The following is a 22301-nucleotide window of genomic DNA, read 5'->3' on the forward strand; positions in this document are numbered from 1 at the left end:
CCGTTGCAGTGACAGCGCTTTCCGCTGCAAGCGTCGCCATTCAGAATCGGACGCGGTCTTTTGATTTGTTTTTTTTTCAGTTAGTGTTCCTTATTGTGTGACACAGATTTTCTGATGCCAGTAAGTATTTTTATTTATTAAATACGTATAGAAAAATATACTTAATTTAATATATAAATACATATTAAATTGAAATGATTATTATTTTTTACTATAATTTTTTTTAATCCACAATTCTTTAAAGTTAAAGCCATTATTGATTTTTGAAAAACTATTTTTATAATATTTTGATTTTGACTGGAATCGAACCTACACACTTTATTACGTGATAAAAGCCTGCTTTTATCAATTAGAAAGCATGTGGGAGTAACAACTGTTAACTATTACATCTAATACATCAGAACATTAAGAACTTGAGTTAAGTTTCCTCGCCGTAGGGCAGATTATCGGTCTGTTCCGGCGTTACTCGAAGCCTTTAAGGTCTCGTAGTGTGCAATTTAATCACAATTGTATCTCTGTATCGTGAATGTAATCATTACAATGTTACCGAGGGAAACTTAAATGTCCCCCCTAGTCACATTAACAACGATTGCATAAGAATACTCTTTGCTAAAAAAAATATATCTATATAACAACAGTAATCTTATAATCATGTGAGTAAATAAAGATTAATCAAATATACGTTTTAAATAAAATTCTTTTAGTCCTATTACGTAATAAGAATTCATTACTGAGTTAATATTAATAATCAATGAGTTTGGACAACACCTCAACCACCTCTCTTAAAATCGGGTTGTTTAGGAGTTGACAATGGAACAACACGGATACATCACAACATTACCTTACAAGATTAGGATAAGATATGTAGTCAACTTATTAGTAAGCCAGAGAACACGTTTCTCTGACGGCATTTCCAAAGAGGCGGTTTGCTTTGATAGTTTTGTTTACGCGCCAACATGAAATGCACGTGACTTGGACTTGGTGAATGTTTCAATGACAGATACACAATGGTGTTAATTATGTATTCACTTAATAGGAAATCATGCCACAGTCATAATAGAAGGATAAATAATATTATACAAATTCAGAGCAAACTGTATTATGAAATTCAACCTTAATACCGGCTCGTGGTTATCTCAGAGCATACGTTTGTAGAGAAAGCACGTGCAATAATGTGTCTCGCTTTTGCGTCCCGCTTCATACCTCAAATTGTGTTCCATGCTCTTCTACGATATTCCGAGCATATATAAAGTTTGGATGGCACTATATTTGAATCTATCAATCGATACGTTTGATATTCTACTAAATCAGTAAAATCAGAATTCTTTTTGGACGCTATACGAAAATAAACTTTTGTTAGTCCTTTAACTCTTAACATTTTGATATTATGCAACCAAAGGTAACATGAAGAGTGGTTGTTTGAAATGATAAATTAAACTAAGAAGGGATTTATTTAAAAAAATCTTGTGTATGCTTCGTTTAATCTTAACCTAAAAACACTACAATCTGTGAAGTTGATATTGTAAAAGATTTCAATTGAACACCGGCGTGCTAACAAGTTGCACAATATTACGTTGTCTGTATCAAATCTTGAATACGGAATACCTTTCATTAAGGCCTTTGACTCATTATGATTTTAAACAATAGCCTATTGTAATGGTCTGAATTGATCGGGATATACGGTGCTTAATTAAGAGTTAGTTAAAATAGTTTTCGAATTCCCAGATTTATTGATAATGCATCTTCTACTGGAAAACGAGATTGCAATTTATGGTCAAATGATTCATTTATGTTATATTTTTATTTATGTGAAAATATATTACTAAAAAAATTATTAAGTAGTTAAGTTTGGTTCTTCCTAAACTTAACGTGATTTGGAATGTATAAAATACAAGCAGTTCCCGCGGAATGAAAAAAAAAACATAATTAATAACCTTTGTGTTCTTTCAGACTATGTTCTATATGTAAGTTAAGTTTCGTTAAGATCCGTGTAGCCGTTTTGGAGATATCTTCAAACAAACATCTATCCATCTAAACATTCGCACTTATAATATTAATAAGATTTGATGCTATACAGTTTATGTCTTCGTGTCTAAAATAACCAATTAATTAAAATAAAATTAATTAGTAAATGTAAAGAGGATCAAACCTTTGTCCCAAAATGAGGTCAAGTCTCTCCAAGTCGCAATCCTGGAATTCACCATTGGAATAGTATAATAGATAATTGATCCGTACTCCCAAGTTCTTTCACAACAATCGAACCTTGTTTCCTACCGAGCCGTAACCGTGTCGAGGAAAAACGTGAGCGAATTAAAAATAATAAAGCATTGTAAACATAACACGGCAAGTGACATTGTCTCATAAAGTCGTGTGATTATGACAATCATTGCATGTCAGTTCGGCGGTGAAACCGGCCCAGATCAACGAGCTATTTGATCATAAAAATGGTAATAAAAGCTAGATTCAAGACAGATCTGTATTTTAAAGATCTGTATTTTTATGATATAAAAAAGGCAACGATGCGGTTACACAATTTTACTGAGCCGTTATTTGTTTTTTTAAATATTACTTAGGTCAATGTTTAGTTTAATTATTAAGTTTTATTCGTCTCATTCATGTAGAGAATAGTTCTGGTCATACCAGGGTTAATGTTTTCGTCTGATCCAATTAAGTTTAAAGTAGTGAATAGTAAGTTAGGTTGTGCATAATTTTTAAATAAGAATTTCATGTTTGACAGATTTAAAAGACACCTTACAAAAGACTTTTAATATAAAAACTTCACGTTCACACGCAGCTGTGAAGAGAGAGCAATGAAACGTATTTCAATATCTCTCTTGCGTTACAAAGCTTTAGTAAAGGTATACAAATAACGAATATAACAATAGTCAACGATGCAAATAATGGCCATCATCGTATCAAAGTAATAGCGACTACTTACTGTCGCACAGCTTGTCGTTTGCTTGGAATTAAAAAAAACTGTGTTGTCTATGCGCTATTTCAAACAAAAATTAAACTCTATCCAATGCAATTTGTATATCCGTTTATAAGCAACTAGTGTAAGAATTTTGTGAATAATTTAAATAAGTAACCAAAGTCTCTGGCCACAACATGCTAGAGGGAACGAGAGGGCGGCATAGAGCCGCCCAAAAAAAATATTGTATATCCGTAACGCTGTTCTAAATTTAAAATGAACAATCCATGTACAAATGATTGATTTACACTTATGCCAAGATTTGTAATCGCTCGGGTCACGTTATTAATTAATTCCGGGTAAAGCAACCTTAAGTAAATAATAAATAGATTTGGGCCTACCTATCGACACGATTCGGACATATGGTAATGTCAAAAGCGTGATCGTAATGGAGAAATATTTGTCAAATACCACATTACTATGGTGAATGCCCTTGTTAACTGGTCGTGATTTCTAATTGTCTATACTAATATCATTAAAAGGAGAGATATGATTGTTTGTTTTCATTGAATAGGCTCCTAAACTACTGAACCAATTCGTAAAATTCTTTCACTATTTGGAAGTTACACTATTCCCGCATGGCATACACTTCTCAAACACACACACATCTAAAAATAACAATCTGTTTCAAATATTATTAATTTTAATAATGCGAATGTTTGGATGGATGGAAGGATGTTTGTTTGAAGGTATCTCTATAACGGCTTTATAGATCTCGCTGAAATTTGGCATAGATTTAGAATATAGTCTGGAAGAACACATAGGCTACTTATTAAGGTTTTTTTATACCGCTCGGACAGAGTTTCGGGCAACACCTAGTTTAAGATATTTATTAATTGATTGAGTCGACAACTAAAGTAATACTGTAATCATTTCTCAAGCAAGGGCTAGTGAAAACTTGCATAATTGCTTACGGCACTATCGTAACTCTTGGTTAAAGTTGTCTATAATTATTTAAATGCAATATTGCTGGTCTTAGCTAGATTTTAATGCTCATCATAATATCTCTGATGAAATCGACTTGGACAAATGATAATGGTTGTATTATCAAGATATGTAACATATACAGTGTGTCCCAAAATTCAAAGATAAAACGGTACTGGTGTATAGCCAGATCGTGAGTACCGTTTTATCTTTGAATTTCGGAACACGATGTATATTTAAGAAATATATTTATGGACATATATATCGAGTTTACACAATATAACTTTCTCTTCACTTACGTGTGAATCTGAGATTGCTGGTCGATAATCTTCTTCATACTGCTGTGTTACGTCATTGTCAATTGTGAAATTTTAATAAAGTGTTGTTACCTTTTTCGTAAATCGATCAATTACAATAAAAAAAAAGTTAAATCGCTTGTCTTTTAATCAAAGTCCCACCCCAGTGCGTGTTACGCAGTACTTCTTAGAAATTATGCTCAGAAATAGAAAACGACCCATAAGACGCTAAAATCTATCTTACTATTATTTAAATGCGAATGATTGGATGGTTTATTTGAAGTTATCTCCAGAACGGCTGAACGGATCTCGCTGAAATTTGGCATAGATGTGGAACATATTCTGGAAGAACACATAGGCTACTAATTAAGTTTTTTTTTAATTCCGCGCGGACGTAGTCGCGGGTGACAGCTAGCATAAAAATAATAATACAGAAAATAGTAACAATTCGATTTCAAAACAGGTAATATAAGCAGAACTTTAAATTATTTGTTTCTACTAACATAAATTCTGTCCAATAATAATAAAACTGCATTGATTTATTCTTCATAGTATTTTTACGATTTAAAAATGATATAAAACCGTTAAGGATGTTTCATAATAAAAGTGACCTTAACAATCTACACAAATCAAATCTTAGTCATATTTTATTGCAAATATCATTTGACATCAAATAAAATAACTTTAGGTTATGGCATTTTCCTTTATGCGTCTATAAGTTCAAAATTTAAAATAGAACATTGGTTCGAAATTTAAAAACAAAAAGACGAACAACGCATTATTAATATGGTTTAAAGTAGAAAATTCTTCTTGCCAGTGAATGAATAAAGAGTTAACGTAAATCTTAAGGAAATCGAGCAAGCAAGGCCAGGCCATGGTTATTTGTCATGATTACATCAGAGAGGAGACAAATAATGAATGTGGGAAAAAGTGTTACCTGAAATAAGCATTTCGATAATTCAAAATTTATTGCTATTTTTGGTGCTTGCACACAATGAAACAATATGCCTTTCAAATTTAAATCTATATGTATATATAAATCAATTGCTGTACGTTAGTCTCGCTTAAACTCGAGTACTACTGAACGAATTTATCTTATCTTGATCTTGAAAGGTTCATGGAGTTCAAGGGAAGGTTTAAAAGGTGAGAAAAATTCGAATAGTTGCCGGGAACTAAGTTTTTTTTTTCATTCCACGCGGACGGAGTCGTGGGCGACAGCTAGTTCAATAGACAATTTCTATCCCATCTTGTCTCTACTTTACTATCTCTATCAACTTATCTTTATTATAAAAGTAATGGTGAGTATTTTATTAGTCAGGAATCTCAGTAAAAATTCCAACAAAGAAAGTAAGGAAATATTAAGATTTAATAAAATACAAAAATAGAGTTCTAATTTATAATTAACGGTCGAACTAAAAGATACAAATAATTAGCTATTATATTTATACTAAGATGATAACCTAGAGTAGAAACTCGATAATTAATTTTCTACAATGCTAACGATAATTGTGTAGTGATGTTTGATGTTTATTTATAACAATGAAGGCCAGTGTCGAGGAAAATTTATGTTAAACTGTAATCAAATTAATGAAAATATTATAAGGAATGATATTGTACAAATTAATTGCCTTTAAACTCATAAAAAGTTTATTCATAAATGAATAGCATGAACATTTCAAATATGTTTTTCTATAATAATTTAAATCAATAAACCAATGTGGATACCTCTACTTAGTACATTTTGTTGCATATTGTAAAAGATGATGCGTTTTCATCACTAACAAACCGTGGAAAATATATTTAAAAGTAAAATGCAATAGATCGGATCAAAGATCTTTTCTCAAGCCGATAAAGGAGAATTATGTAGTAATCTTAAAACAAATGTTAGGTTAGACGTAAGTTTTACTTAGTGTAAGGTATTATTAACCAGGTGGGAAAGTTCTTATTCAAATTTAATAGCATATACAAATTAAGAAAACACATTGATTATTTTTCTCACGTAAAACACAATTAACATTGTAATGTTTATTGATTATGTGGAAGTTTTTTTATACATCTATTATGCCATCAATTAGAAAGGTATTGTTTCTTTTTCATTATGTGATCTACTAGAAATTTCAATTAGTCGAAATTTTTAAATATATTCTAAACAAAATATATCACAGTTTATTTGTACCTAGTTAAAAATATTATAGAGATTTAAGAAGAATATTATAGCTAATAGAAGGTTACCTATTAAACAAATGTGAAAAATTAATAATAATTGTAAAAATAAAACTTAAAGCTAGACATTTTTATTTTTGACTGCACAGTCTTTTTGTACTGTAACTAAAAAATTAGAACAGAACTAAAAAAAATTGTAACTGTCACATTAACTATGCTGCAAGTTGTTCCTACAAACGTACGATTTACCTGAACAGTACGACTGTTCATTTAAGATTATGCAGTTAAGTCTGAATGTCTGTGGTTAGCTTTGTAAATTACTTTCGATAGTAGAATCCTTGCGTTAAATTACGACTCATCAATCATAATCATTATAAGTGTTGCAGTGCGCGGCAAATTCCTTTGATGTGTAACAACGAGTTGCTGAACTCGTAAGACGAATACATAATGTTCATTCAGTAGATTTATTTATAACAATATCAAACATTTGTATAACAATAGACTAAAGAATAGAGTAATCGACTCCACACAATCATATAAATTAAATATCGGTCGCCCGCGACTTCGTCAGTGCAAAATTAAAAAACTAAGCTATAATATGCCCTCGTGTACATGCTGCCTTTATGGCAAAGTCGATGCATCCGTTTTGGAGTTTACCCCGCAACAAACGCGGACAGAAATAAAGTCAGATAGTCAGAAAAACTAAAAAAAATGGTTTTTCACTATCAGCAACGCAAATACGCCACGTGTACGAAATATGATTTTTTTTATCTCGATAATACATACAGACATTCGAATTTTATTAATATGCAAACATTATTGAACGTAAAAGAAGTGAGATATGTGTGTAGTTTACTTCGCAATATAAACATGTAACTTTTTGTGGGTTCCCATAGTCGAATAACTTGTATAAAACATTTTTTAATCCTCCCATTCAAGTGTTAAGGCTGTGGAACTTCACGGTTACATTTTAAGTGCGAGTTACATTGACGATCATAGAGCGTGATACGTGAAAGTGGCATTGACACTGATTCGTTTATTGCTCTTTATTTTTTGTACTATGTTACACGACGTAAATGAGGCCTACATTTTGTTCTTTAACATATACTAGCTGTCGCCAGCGACTCTGTTTGCGCGGGATTAAAAAAAAACTTTATTAGTAGCATATGTGTTCTTCCAGATTATGACCTACGTTTGTGCCAAATTTCATCAAGATCCGTTCAGCCGTTCTGGAGATACCTGCAAACATCCATCCATACAAATATTCGCATTTATGATAGTAATAAGATTCACGTTACTTTAACTATATTTAGATCCCTTCGACGTAGAAAGTGTAACAAATCGAATTTACCACGAGTTTCCATTGCCGATTCGTAAAACATATAGCCATCTCTCTCTCTATGAAAATATCAAGATACAGATGTTTCGGTAGTGGAAACTAAAGATTTGTTCCGTTACGTTGTGATTTCGCTTTCATTGTGACTTTTCCCCTTTTTTATTTCGGTTGCGTAGATTTTATCGTAACAGTATTTATTGTTTGATATGTCATCAAAAATCAGAATCTCTTTATACGTAAATTATTAAGGGACATTTATAGAGATTTTGTACATTTTTATCAGACTGATTTAGAGGTAATGTCCATATTATTCTCTTGAGATATAAAGGCAGTCAGTTGCTTTTTTTAATAAAAAAATTGTGTAATAATTTCTCATGCCTGTATCTTAATTTATTACTCTCTTAGAGTGAGCAAAAGTTATGATTCGCGTAAACTTTATTGATGAGATCATACAACATAGAAATTAAAGGGGACAGGAAAGGTCACACGATATTGCTTCAGCCTGCGTTATGATCTTTAAGATAAGATGTCAAAGATGGTCGTTCAATTTATAATTTTCTAAAAATGCAAAAAAAAAATTATTACACGTTGCATGAAAATTATCGATTAATTTGGTCGAACTTTGAATCGAAATTAAATACTGTTTTATCTTAATAAGAAGTCTTTTATATGATTTTTATGTAGAGAAAAATTTATGAAGTAAATAAAGATTTATCTTATATGTTCTCGACGGAATTAAATGTATTAATTAAAAATAAATATGCGTATGTTAGAAATATAATTATTTATTTACGTTCATTAATCATACAAATCACAATTTTAACAGTTCAATGGCAAAGCTAAATTACTTCTTACTAATTATAAATGCGAATGTTTGGATGGATGTTTATTATATCATAAGTTATCTCCAGAACGGCTTAATGTATGTCGATAAAATTTGGCATAGTTGTAGAACATAGTCTGTTGAACACAGGCTACTATTTTTTTTTAATTTAGCGCGGACGGAGACGCGGGCGACAGCTAGTTAAGAATATAGCAAAGCCCCTTGGCTTATATTTGAATTGAGTTTGATAATTGAAAATTTTAATAACAATTTGTTCTTAAAACTTTGTTAAATAATAATTATAATTTAAAAAGTTAGCATCTATAACTAGCCAGCTTTAACGAACAGTAAATAAAGTTAATTTAGGTCACCGTAATCTCGGTCTACGTAATTTTACAAAATAATTTACTCGTAACATATTGCACTTATCTACAGTATAATTGCAATTCATTCAAGTAAATGTAGTTTAGGCAAGTAGTAACCATATAAAAACATTGCGACCTCATAATGATAATGAAAAGCTTTTGAATTCACGTATAATAAATATTGTGTTATCCTATAAGTTATATTAGAAATGGTAATTGGTTTTATACAAAGAGTTACAATGATAGTCTGTATTACGTATATATTACAATACAATGAAAAAATAATACTTATTTGGACAATAGGAAAGGGTAAATATGCACGTAGTATAAATAATCACCTTCAAAAAGTTTTCAATGATTTATGTAATTTTTTGTGTTTAAAAAGAAAATAACTTAGCATTTTATGGAGTAGATACTCAGAAGAATTTTTTAGCACATTAACTCAAAAACTTTTAGTAGTACATTTGATTTTATAGAGCGTTAAAGGAAAAAATCAAGTCAAAATCACTCCTTATTTAGGTTAGATTTAAATCCCTTAGTGGGTACTCAATTAGTTATAGACAATATAGGTTTTGATTAGAAACCCACAGATACAATCTCAACACGTTATGATTGACCGCAAAATCTAATGTAAATCGTATGTATAGTCAAGTATGAAAATAAACATGAATATTAAACAATCAATTACATTGTAGATGTTATGTGATTTAATATGTCGGAAGAGAAAGCTTTCGTATGAATTTGATGCGAAATTTTTCCATTACTATTCTCGACTTTCCTAATCATTGTTTGTCGGTGCATGAATTATCTTTCATTCAAGTGCTACAGATAACGTTATATAAACTTATCTATAAATCATTGTCTTCAATGGAGCAATTTTATTTGCCTACGTAATTTTTATTTTATCAATGTAAGTTCAGTTGCCTGTTTAACTGATGTAGATGGAGCTAATCTTTTCATCATCGTGCTTCACGCTTTTGTGTATTCAAAGACCTAGAAATATGAAAAGCAAAATCACGTTTTAGGGATATTTTTATCAAACGATTATTTGCTTAGTCATTCTTTTACATTTTAGTCTGCATTAGAATACATCGTAGATGAGTTTTTCAAATGAAATGTTGCTTTCTAATACTAAAAAATTTTTAGTTATAAAAAGTTCATTCTATTTCATATAAGGTACCTACATATCTAGATGTAAATTAAAAAATTATGTCAATATCGTATCCATTATCAATAATTACGTTAGTTCCTTTATAAAGAATGTAATGATTGACATTACTTTATTTTCCTAAACAGGTTCTAGTTGAGTTTTTACTTTTATAAACCGTGAGAATCTTGCCTTTCTCGTATGTTAATTTATAGCAAGAATTTGTACGCAATCTTAAACACCACGCAGACCTTATAAAGAAATTAATTGAACAGGTTTGCAGCATCATTACAGACTGCATTTCATTCAACATTTCAATGTATTTTTTCATGTCTGTAAGTTTATAAGTCAATTCCATTGTAATCTGTAGCCTAAACGACTGTACTGATTTTAAACAGTTAGCTTTCATATGATTCGTATTTTTCTCCAGAGTATCTGACTACAGTCAATTGTTTTTATATATTTTTTTTAATCATAAGTTTTTTTTTGCAGAAATGATTCGGCCGATTCTAATATTAATACTGACATTCAATGCTGTCAATGGAGGTTACTTCAGATATTTGAGCAACCAAATGCAATCGCTGTTGTCAACAGTTTCTCCCTTCGGTTACCAATTCAGTAGCACAAATGTACCATTCACATCAAATGCTCCAGCGCTAAGATTACCCGTCAACGGATTTGGGTATGATAAAATTTTTATGTTTTAAGTTTTTCAGGTTTTATGTTATTTTAACATTTAAATGTTGCACTTATACTAAGATATTTTTACTTAGACTATACGTGATTAATTACACGCACATAATTAATAAAATCTAAATATATATGAAGCACATTTTATAGATTATATTAAATGTGAATGTATGGTTTGCAGTACATTGCTAGAAATGGAAATAGTTCTGAACATGGCCGATGAGAAAAAATAGAATGGTCAAAATAATGATTTAACAATAGCGCGTCGGTGGCTTAAGGGTTAAGCACTTGACTTGCAATCTCCATATATTGGGTTCGAATCCCACCAAGAAACAGTGTGTTTATCGATTTAGATTAACATATGTATCTTTTTCCGATGTTTACGGTGACGGAAAACATCGTATTGCAAACTACACACGTATCTGCGAAGAAATTCAAAGATATGTGTGAAGTCAACCCGCACTGGACCAGCGTGGTTGACTATGGCCTTGTCGACCCTAACTTAATGTAAGCTCCGATCCCCTCAGTGGGGAGGAATAGGGAGCTTGCACTCGCATAGCTTGTGTATTATAGTTTAAATGTTATTAACTTCACATTTATATGTTGCATGTAACTTTGTTTTAAAACGTTGCACTTGTTTATAACATTTGTGTTATCTACAGCCATGAGACGGCCGCCGCTACGTATGGAGTCCCCAACTACAGGTTATTTACATAAATTATCAGCATGTTATATAATTGAAATTCTTCTTTCATCTTATTTATGTATTGCCTTTTCTTTCTAACCAGGCGCTGCGTTCAACTGCGTCTACTGCTTTTAATTACTTCTTTAATTCTGCCCTGTATTTTATCCCCTTATATCAAAATTATGTTTAAAATGGATAATGGATATTTACAGCTTTACCTTTATTATAGTTCTCGTATAATTGCTATTTTAAATTATTTAAAGTTAAAAATAACTATAACCTACGTATCATTCAGTAATTTAATATCAAATAGTAATATTACTTGCAATAAGGAATTAACAATGAAGATAATATTACAGTTTTAGCAACCCTCCTCCGCCGCCCGGTAGTGGATCGGATCCGGCGACTCAGACGTGTGGTCTGCCTCCAGCTTTCTGTCCCAAGGCAAGGTACAGGTCTTTGGATGGCACCTGTAATAACATACAGACACCAATTTGGGGTACACCACAGACGCCTTATGGTCGCCTGGTCCAATATAATTACGCCGATGGTGAGTGTTTAACATTCTTGCGTTTTATATTAAGATTCAGAATGTTAAAACAAAAGAATGTTACATTATTATCATGTGTCTTTGTGACAGGCGTGAGCGCGATGCCAGTATCTCAAACGGGTCGACAACTGCCCAATCCTCGAGAGATAAGCCTAAGGCTATTTCCAGACAAGCAACTGATTGATCCTGTTTGGAATCTCAACGCTCAACAATGGGGACAGATCATAACGCACGACATGTCATTGACAGCTGGTGTAGCGCAGACACGTATGTAGTGAAGTTACTTTCTTCATATTTGCTGATCGATTAATAATCTTGAGGCGCAGAAGTATGACAACAATGATTTAACTTCTGTTACTAACTTTTACTACATTTAAACGATTTTCAGCAAGTCATGGTAGGTCGAAGTTAAAAATAAATATTACAATCCTCGAAACTAACAAAAAAATAGCATCGAGTAGTCTTTTATGTCTTATTACGTTTAATTTATATTATAATATCAAAGGAAACCTATAATTATTAATTCTACATTGAAGTTAATGCGGGTAAGATTTTGGGTATACATTTTCGTGAACTTTAAGATAAGACAAAACTCGAAAGTACGATGCAGAAAGTCTGTAGTGATATCATAGAAATGTTCTTATGATTATTGCATAACAATAGTGTTTACGTTAAACTTTAGCTTCAATGTTTACAAATATAATTCTGACACTGACTGAATTATTACAATCTTCGCTACTTAACTTTACAATGATAGCTCAATATCGTAACAAGATCTGCAATAGGGCATTAACTGTCTGATTTAATTCATAGATAAGGATTTACTGACATGCTGCGACGATAACGGGCGGCTGGCTCCTGATGCCGCATTCAACCCAACGTGCGCCCCAATTCTCATCCCTCCTACTGACGTCATTCATGCCCCCCAAGGCACGCAGTGCATGAACTTCGTGAGAACCACAACTACCAGGGATAGAGGATGTACCGCTCCTAATGCTCCAGCTGAACCGGTAACCACATAACTAATACTATAATAATAATACTTGTTGTGTAAATTGAAATCTGGTCCCAGCTGAGTTGGTTAAAATTCAAATTAAAGTTCCCAATTTTGTTTTTAATTTCATGATGAATTAATGTATAACGGAACATAATGGATGCATCTAACATTGAATGGATATAAAAGCCAAGAGTAGAGGGAACAGATTGAGTATTGTGATATGGTTACTTATTATGTTGTATACTTTATTGGATGAAATACATCAAACTATCGCTTTACTGTTAATAGTGCAATACATGGCACGATTAGTCTTTACGGTCCGTCGTTTTATAGCACTAATATTGTTGACATACTTTATGAATGAATAAACCCATGTGGTATAAAAATTATAAGATTTTACTTCGATCAGTACGATAGTGCTGCTTTTGACATCAGTAATCCAATCTAAGATCAGAGATTGGTTTATAGTCCTATAATTAGAATTCATGGAATGTTCAATTATATTCTGTTGCCCGAAATATGATATGATAGAAAACCTTGATAGAAAAAATCAACTGAGTTTGTGAATATAAATAAGCATTTTAATGAAAATTCTTCTGTACAATTTATAATATTAGTATAGAGAAAGCATCTTCTTTTCCCATTTAGCTATCAACAGTGACTGCATACATGGACCTGTCCCTGGTATATGGCAGTAGTGCGCAGCAAGGCGCTTCAATACGTGCCTTCTCCGGTGGCAGGCTGGCCACCCTCGTCCGGAGCGGGCGTGAGTGGCCGCCCCAAGACCCTAATGTTACCCTCACATGCGAATCCGCCGTTTCTGTTAACGAACCCTGCTATTTGACTGGTGAGAAACACACGTTTACTTAAAAAAACATTGTACGTTTATTAAAAACTACTAGGGCACAATCGTTTGTTAATTAGAACATGTTAGGAAAGTAATAGATTAATTCTTACGCGTTTGTGATATTATTTATTTCAAATTAATTATCCGTTTATTTTTAGGTGATATTCGCGTCAACCAAAATCCTCAACTAACAATCTTACAAATAATTCTGCTCCGTGAGCACAATCGTATCGCCGATACTTTGGCTAAACTAAATCCTTACTGGGACGATGAGACGATATACCAAGAGGCACGCCGTATCCATATTGCTGAGATTCAACATATTAATTACTATGAATATTTACCTATATTCCTTGGTAAGTAAATTAATAACATACGTAATAAAATAGAAAGGTTTGAAGTTATATTAACCAAAAGTTTTACAATGGATAATGTCCTGACAGGTTTCAACAATATGGTAAAGAATAAACTCATCTACCCTGGCGCTAAAGGATACGTGAACGACTACAATCCGAGAGTCAACCCAACGGTACTAGATGAACACGCAACTGCCGCCTTTAGACATTTCCATACATTAATTCGAGGATATCTACAGTAAGAAATACGTCAAGTTTTTGTGCATCTATAAAAATACATGTGTCCACTCACTGAACCCAAAATACAAAGATTAAATATTTCTATGTGGTACTGGACTTTCTCCCACGTTTTCCTTATATCATCTCTCTTTAGTGCCAATATTATAATCGATAGATTTTTCTGGGACACCAAGATTGCAACTCTATTTTGCTACATGCTTACTTTCATTTTTGTGCATGCATATGTATGTATGTATAGTTTCTTCTTGCAGAATGATAACAGAGAATCGCAAACTATCTGGTGCCGTACGTATGAGTGATTGGTTCAACAGACCTTTATTGTTAGAAATCAATAACGTATTCGATGATTTAACTAGAGGTCTAACAACTCAGCCACAAGACTTCAGCGATCAGTTCTGGGACACAGAAATGACGCAGTTCCTATTCAAGTAAGTTGCGCTCATAGTAAGGCTAATTTTGAACAGAGAAGGACAAGATTTACTTCTCAGTTTACAATAAGCTATTAATTGCAAAGTTATTCACAAACTAACAAAAACTCGATTTATGTTCTTAAGTCTGTCTGCCAGAGGTGCGGTCTGTCAGGTTTTTTATTTTAAAATTAACAATTGCTTATCTCTAAAAATAGGCGTAATAATACATTTGGTGGTGATCTGAGAGCCACGGACATCCAACGTGGGCGCGATCATGGCCTGGGTAGCTACAAAGCCACGCGGGCAGCCTGCAACCTGCCTGTGCCACACACCTTCCATGATATGCTCGATTTTATTTCTGAACAGGTATTTATGACTTATACAGGAAGATCGTTTTGATTTTTACGCGTGTGCATATCAGTTTCATTGTCACTTTCTGGAGCTTTCTGTAGTTTTAAGCTTAAAGTGCTTAATATATTTTAAATTGTATTTTTCTGTGATTTGTCATAGAAATAGTAAGACGAAGTTTTGTTGCGATTAGCTATTTTGCATGTATAAACGTTTACATATTACAATGTATAATTGATTTTCTTGTGTGACTCATCACACTCATGAATTTTAATTAAACTATAACTTATTAATAAAATAACCATTAAGTAGTTAAACGTGTTAGTAAAAACAAGCAATAAAAGAGATAAAACCGACACGTGAAGTTTTAAATGAAATAAATAACATATTAATTGAATAGTTTAGATGATAAGCTAAAATTTACATAATAAAATAATTAACTTGAATTCTAAAAATAACTAGAATTTCTTTTACCAAAAAATTTCTAGATGTTCCCTAAAATTTTAGAAGAGCAAAAATTGGCGATTTCATACAAGAACTTCTAAGCAAAATAGTCACCTTCAAAGGGTAATTTTATGGCTACTTTAATGGTCTATGTATGCATTTATAATTTGGTGAACGCTTCACAAGTCACATGTTTTATCTTTATCTCTAATCAGAACGTAGAAATCCTGCAAACTCTGTACGACACTCCCGAAGACGTGGAACTGGTTGTGGCTGGTTCACTAGAGAGAAACGTGCCGGGCGCACAGGCGGGGCCGACCTTCCTCTGCATACTCACGGAACAGTTCTACCGTACCCGTGCCGGAGATAGATACTTCTATGAAAACGGTGCCGATCCTGAAATTGCGTTCACACCAAGTATGTTGATTTGATTATCCTTATGTTTTATTACCAGCTGAAGGGTGTGAGTTGCAAGTTTTTTTTTTATTATGATCGACATATCTGTTTTTCACATTCTGGATAGATGGTGGATGATGAATAAGCTTGGTGTATCTAAATTTTTCTTTACGTCGTTCGTAACGTATATTTTCTAGTATCTGTTTTTGATTCAGCGTAAAATAGACAACTGTTTTTAGATCAGCTTGAATCGATTCGGCACGGAGCATCGATGGCTCGGATACTTTGTGACAACGCGGACCATATACAGCTCATGCAACCCAGAGCTTTCGAACAAATATCGCACAAGTAAGTTCTATTTTGTATATTTTATTCAAAAAGTATTTATGGTAATTTACATTTACTTTTTATAATTTCTTATTCGACAGCCATATTACTGTTTCAAAATGAAGATAAATCGAATATTCTTTTTGCCAACTGTTTGTTGGCGACTTTCTTTTGTTTTATGATTCCTTAGTATTCTGATCATTTTATCATAAAGTTACATAAAATTGTTCCGGACGGATAAAGCCCATTTATGTCTTCTTTTTTTTAGAAACCATGACAAACTTGTCGCCTGTACAGTTGTGCCCATTTCTAGAAATTAATCATAATGTCATAAAAAGACGATTTTTGGTGTTAAAATATTAATAACGTTATTTTCATTCACAGCAATAAATTAGTGCCATGTGAGGAACTGCCAAATGTGGACTTATCTTTATGGGCAGAATCAAGAAATTACTATAAGAAGAAATAAGTAGGACAATCTTTATGTTAAGAATACATAATACGATATCTAGGTGTAAAAAAATATGAACTATCTTCCTATGTATCCTATGCCTATGTATTATTTATAGAGGAACAAATAACAATACTAATCATGTGATATAAAAATAATTATCCATTGTATGTAGCTTAGATATATGATAAGTAGAGTTATATGATTTAAATGATTAATAATTATTTTTTTACTTTTATGTAGGTTAGTTAGGCTTAGTTACCATAAATTTCATTATATATCATTGACATTGTATGCATGTAATAAATAGCTTATGTATTTCTTCAAGTGTTCGCATAAATATGTAATATTTTTAAAATTAAGTTTGTAAAGATTATCTTAACTTATTTTCTTTTTGTAAATAATGTTTAGAAAAGAATAAAATCGAGATTAAAATTAACTATTATTATTCTATAATATTTTAGTCTATTTCTAAGGTGTAAATAAATATATTTTTTTTACGATAAATCGTTTTTCTTTTCTTCCTCTGTTCCCTAATATATTTGGATTCTATTATAAAGTAAAGTACCTAAATTCTGCATGTGATTAGAAACCATAATTTGATGCTAAGACCTGTTAAAAGATGATGCAAAATCTTGGTATAACTCTGGTTTAAAACCCAACACAAATGATTAATTAGGTATTGAGATTAGTACTAGACTTCATAATAACTTGAGCGTCATCTTTAAAACTAGAATTAAGGAATATTTTTTTCAAAGAATATACCAAAAATTTTCGTTAACATAGTTTACGTCATGAGTACACTGCTATTGGAATAGAAGACGTGACGACGCACGTATATTTTCGTAAACATTATAATTTTATTCACTGCTTTCGCCTTATCCAATATACGACGAAACAAAATAGCTTATTTAAAAAAAATGCTTGTACGTATCTTCATAACTTTATTCTTAGAAAAAATGAAAAGAACTTTATTTACGAGTATAAGCAGCCAATTTGTTTGACATTCCAGAGTTGTTAAATATGACATCTTAAAAATCCTCTTACATTTAAATGATGTAAAAATTGGTATTATGATTATAGTTATTATGGTGTTAATATAACCTAACCTAACATAAGTAACGTATCTTTTGTGTAACGTAGCAGATGGGTGTTGTGAAGAAACCCTGTGTTTGGTATCGATTGAAACCGGAATTTAATAGACCAAGTAAACGCTTCCACAGGTTCCAAAGACTTTATTTGATAAAATTATTCCAATGTGTAATCTTATTTTATATTTACGTTCTATTACTACGAGTAAGAGTTAATACATAACATAATTGTATGCGCGCATCATAAACTAATTACAAGCAAATTAAATTACTTCGGTGTTGTATAATTTCATCGAACACGCCTTTCCTGCACTCGGTTATGTATTTTAATTTAAAATAACAATGTAATGTTTTAAGGAAAATACTGTTTTTGATAGAATCGTCGAATGTTTTAGAGCTGATGTTCACAATTATAGTTATGAAGGCACAGAATTGAATAAAATATTTATTGTTAATGTTTAAATTACAGGTCAAAGAGCGATTTACAAAAGAAATCACTGATTTTTTTCATACGAATACAGAGCCCTCTTGACAAGCACTGATCTCTTTTTGAATGATATGAGACTAAGTTCCGCTGTGACATGGTCCGGCAGCTGGTTGTAGAAATAAGTTTACATCTTATCTTATTCATTATTATTCAAAAGAAGAATAGGTGTTCTATCGTTTTTAACCTTATAATGAAAAAAATAATTCACTAGATCTCGTTTAGTTAATAACACATTATAGGTAATGTGCAATTTCTTTGTTACTTCTACGTAAACAATTCTGGGATATTAATTCAAAACAGTAAAAATGTTAGGTTTCCAAAGAGCTATATTGTAACCAGAAACGATTCGTGTTTTTGAAGCTCTGCGCTATTTCACTTAGCATAGTTTCATACTATGTATGCTATATAGGGATGAAAATCTGCCATAGTTGTTAACATAGTTAGGTAGTTTAGTATAATTTACTCACGAATGTTGTAATACGTCGTTATGTTATCCCTAGTTTGCGGAAAGTCTGAGCCCTGCGGCATAGTGTTTATCAAATTATATAACTTAGACATATATCATATAAGTTGTACGAATTGGTACAGAATTAGAGAAAGAAATAAATAAAGTTTATAGACGTTAAAAATTATATGACACACTATTCTTTTAGAGCGTCGGTGGCTCAGGTGTTAAGCACTTGACTTGCAATCTGCAGGTCCTGGTTTCGAATCCCGCCAAGAAACAATGCGTTTATAGATTCAGATATACATATATATAACTGTCGGCCAAAAGTTTCAGACCACCTTGAAAAAATTACAATATTGAACTTTTTATGTAACATAAAATAATTTAAAAAGTACAATAATTATATATATATATATAGCCAGCGTGGTTGACTATGTCTAAATCACCCCTAACTTAGGGTAGGTTCCGAGCCCCTCGATGGGGACGTATAGTGAGCTGATGATGATTGTTTTAGACAGTGCTTCACCTAATACGTTAATAAAAGAGAGATAAATAAAAAATGGGAATACATATTTATTTTACTTAAACATAAGGGAAGTAGTCACAGGAATCAGCTACATTATGCTAACGAGGTAATTCAAACATGCAAGCGCGAATACTGAATAGAATTACATGAGATCAAAGCAAATCAATGCGTCGTTACAAGTTTGTTGTGAACTTATTTTATAGAAATTTACTCGGAAATAACATCACGTGTAGGATAGGATGCAATGATTGTGAATATGAGTACGTTTCAGAGACACTTTAATTAATATTGAACCTTATTGGCGTAATAAAAAGATTATATGATCTTCACTAAGCTTTTAGGTCTCATAAGGGGACAAAAAGCAATGAAGTCGAAGCTGAATTTTGACCGTGCAAAATAGAAAGGTTATGAAAGCCTCATTCTTTTAATAATCAATCATAAATTAATTACACTACATTAGATTTCTTAATAATATGAAATTTTAATACAGTCTAATATGCTTCTTTTGTGCGTTCTAAGCCTGCAATACCCGATCCGGACGCGAACAATTCACCACAACCTTTGTATTTCATCTCCATTGTTGTCGGGACTTTACAAAAGAAATGAACAAGACAACTTCATACTACGTTGGTATTTTTGTGTCAAGAACACAAACTTTTTGCGCAATAACGGAAAACATGATCTGCTTGTTTTATTGTTATTTAATTTCAATCAGTTTGATATCTTACGACTGCACTCAGAGTTATTAAGAGATTATCAAAGGAGACACTAATTGTAGATTCATAAGGTTAATCTAGACTAAGGAACTGCTCAAAATTTGACCGTTAACTGTAGACAATTAATATAAACTGTGCTCGTCCCTTATAATTTTAGGAATTGATAACGGTGGATTAAGTGGTTGTTGAATCTTGTCGAGTATCCTCAAACCGAAATGTACTCTTGTACTAAGCCTCAGTTGCAGCCATCGTCTCATCTCATTGTTGTTAATCGTAATTAATTAAAGTCGTTGAGCCCTGTTTTTAATTAATTTCCTCTAACGTTTACTTCGACAACAAAAAATCTTAAAAGAGAAACAGTTGCTCGAAATAAAATAAACGTTGACAACACTCGTAAATGAGACATAAAAGGAAATAATAAAGAATTCCTTAAAAAGAGACTTGTTCCTTAACCACGTTATTTTATAAAATGTACGTTAAAGATACAATCTGTCAAAAATAAATGTACTTGTTTGTTATAGTTTAAGTACAATTTATAACTTTTATTTTAATACTAGTTATTGTTTGTTCTCTTTAGATTATAAAATTATTACTCAACATAAAAATTGTACATACGCAATGTAACTTATAGGAAGTCATTGGCTCCTTAAATACAGGGAAACCTAGTAAAGGAGCCAAGGTTATAATGAACCAGATTTGTAAAATGTACCATAAAGCATTATTATTTTAAAAAATATATATTTTTCGAACACTTTTAGCAATAGGTACTTCATAACCGTTCTACATATTTCAGTATTGGATTTTATTTCTAATCGTTAGAGATATACGAAAGAGAGTCTGAAAAGTAAACACTATTAGTAGAAAAAGTGCGAAATCTGTAATTTACTCGATATCTTGGTTTCGACCGATTCCACCGATGCTATTACATAAATTTAATTAAAGGCGTTCAAAAGTAACCACAACACAAAGTCACGCTTCTTAACCATTTTGACTCATTAAATTACCAATTAATATGATTGTCTTCATATTTTGAACATAATTTGACAATTTAACTGCAAAATACAGGTCACGTCAGTGCTTCGAAGTGTACAAGTAATGTAATCGTTGAATAAAAACTGATGTTTGCTTAATTATTATTTGTTCTAGCAGTAATAAGAATCGGTTACGTGATTCTTACGCCCATACCGGTATTGTGAAAAGTAATTATCAAATAAGGTATTTTAGTATAATAGTGTTTTTTTAAGCGGTTTCAACTGCTGATTGAAGTGGAAGAAATTCCGTGTTTCGCCTGATGAGTATGCGTGCCTGAGGGCTCATTATTTCCTTTATCTTTCCTCCCTTTTTCTTATAAGGGAAGGATGAAAAGGGAAATATCCACTTTCTGGGCTTCTTCTCCTCCGTCGATTTTAGGCAATGTATCTGCAATTACAAATGTCTATTGGCACCAGTCACTTCGTTGTTTCGGCGAAATCAGGTCGCAGGTCGCTAGTTTTCCACCTTTTAATATAGAAAGCGGACGGCGTGGAGAAATCATTAGTCAAAGTTTGCCATGCACGTTCACAGTTCGATCTGCTATAAAATGCAGCTGGATGACGGCAGCAGTCGGCACCGAATGCTTAAAGTAGTTCCGTGTAAGGAAGTCCTTAGATGATGAAAATAAATAAGATGAGAAGCACAATGGTACATTAAGGGTATGTAAAGGAATAGACAGAGAAAAATGAAGTGAACTCATCATTTTCAACCCGTCTCATTATAATAAGTAAATTACTTATTATATTATTTACGTTAATTAAATTCGGAAGATATTGAAATAAGTAGCTGTTAAGACTTACGGCGAGGCATTGTAAGCAGATGTAATCATTTTTAATCAGAGCGGAACGAATCGCTTGGTTACCTCCGTGTCATCGACTGTTGTCTTCAGGACATTGGCCGTGAATTATCTTTATAAAAACAATAATGTTTTTATATCCAAGCAATCGCGTAGGTTAAATTTAAAAAGACTTGATATTATGGAACTTTTGGCGTGTTTTAATATTATTTACATTAACAATGCGAACGGCAACATAGAACTGACAATTAACGCCAAGTCTTAATAACGAATTGTGTCATGACGTAATATTCATGACGGTTGCTGGACGTTGCTGGGCGCAGGCTGAATTTCGAGCAACTAATTGCTGTCAATCAAAGTCAGCAAATGCTTTACGGTATAATTACGTTTTCTTTTGTAATTCTTTTAGCATTTGAAGAAAGTTTAAGAGATTTTTTAC

The 22301-nt window shown here is 32.1% G+C and overlaps 1 protein-coding gene across 2 annotated transcripts; it reads left to right on the forward strand.

Annotated features, from left to right (window-relative positions):
- LOC106122476 (peroxidase) lies at positions 1 to 16885 on the forward strand. Of its 2 annotated transcripts, XM_013318451.1 has the most exons (14): positions 1 to 120; positions 10518 to 10707; positions 11378 to 11419; positions 11760 to 11950; positions 12041 to 12217; positions 12764 to 12960; positions 13596 to 13794; positions 13953 to 14150; positions 14238 to 14388; positions 14642 to 14818; positions 15016 to 15166; positions 15808 to 16009; positions 16228 to 16336; positions 16700 to 16885. In XM_013318451.1, exons 2-14 carry the CDS (start codon positions 10520 to 10522, stop codon positions 16782 to 16784), a joined length of 2067 nt encoding a protein of 688 aa, XP_013173905.1. In that variant the 5' UTR covers positions 1 to 120; positions 10518 to 10519; the 3' UTR covers positions 16785 to 16885. The 2 variants fall into 2 exon arrangements, with proteins under 2 accessions (XP_013173905.1, XP_013173906.1); XM_013318452.1 differs by lacking the exon at positions 11378 to 11419.
- Positions 16886 to 22301: the final 5416 nt, after the last annotated feature.

This window comes from Papilio xuthus, unplaced genomic scaffold (genome assembly GCF_000836235.2).
Source record: "Papilio xuthus unplaced genomic scaffold, Pxut_1.1 DF826923.1, whole genome shotgun sequence".
Taxonomy (NCBI): Eukaryota; Metazoa; Arthropoda; class Insecta; order Lepidoptera; family Papilionidae; genus Papilio; species Papilio xuthus.

Coding starts and splice junctions, on each gene's coding strand:
- LOC106122476 (XM_013318451.1), top strand. CDS start 10,520: ATGATTCGGCCGATTCTAATATTAATACTGACATTCAATGCTGTCAAT. Junction 14,389..14,641: donor TTAATTCGAGGATATCTACA/GTAAGAAATACG, acceptor TTCTTCTTGCAG/AATGATAACAGAGAATCGCA. Junction 16,337..16,699: donor TTCGAACAAATATCGCACAA/GTAAGTTCTATT, acceptor TTTCATTCACAG/CAATAAATTAGTGCCATGTG.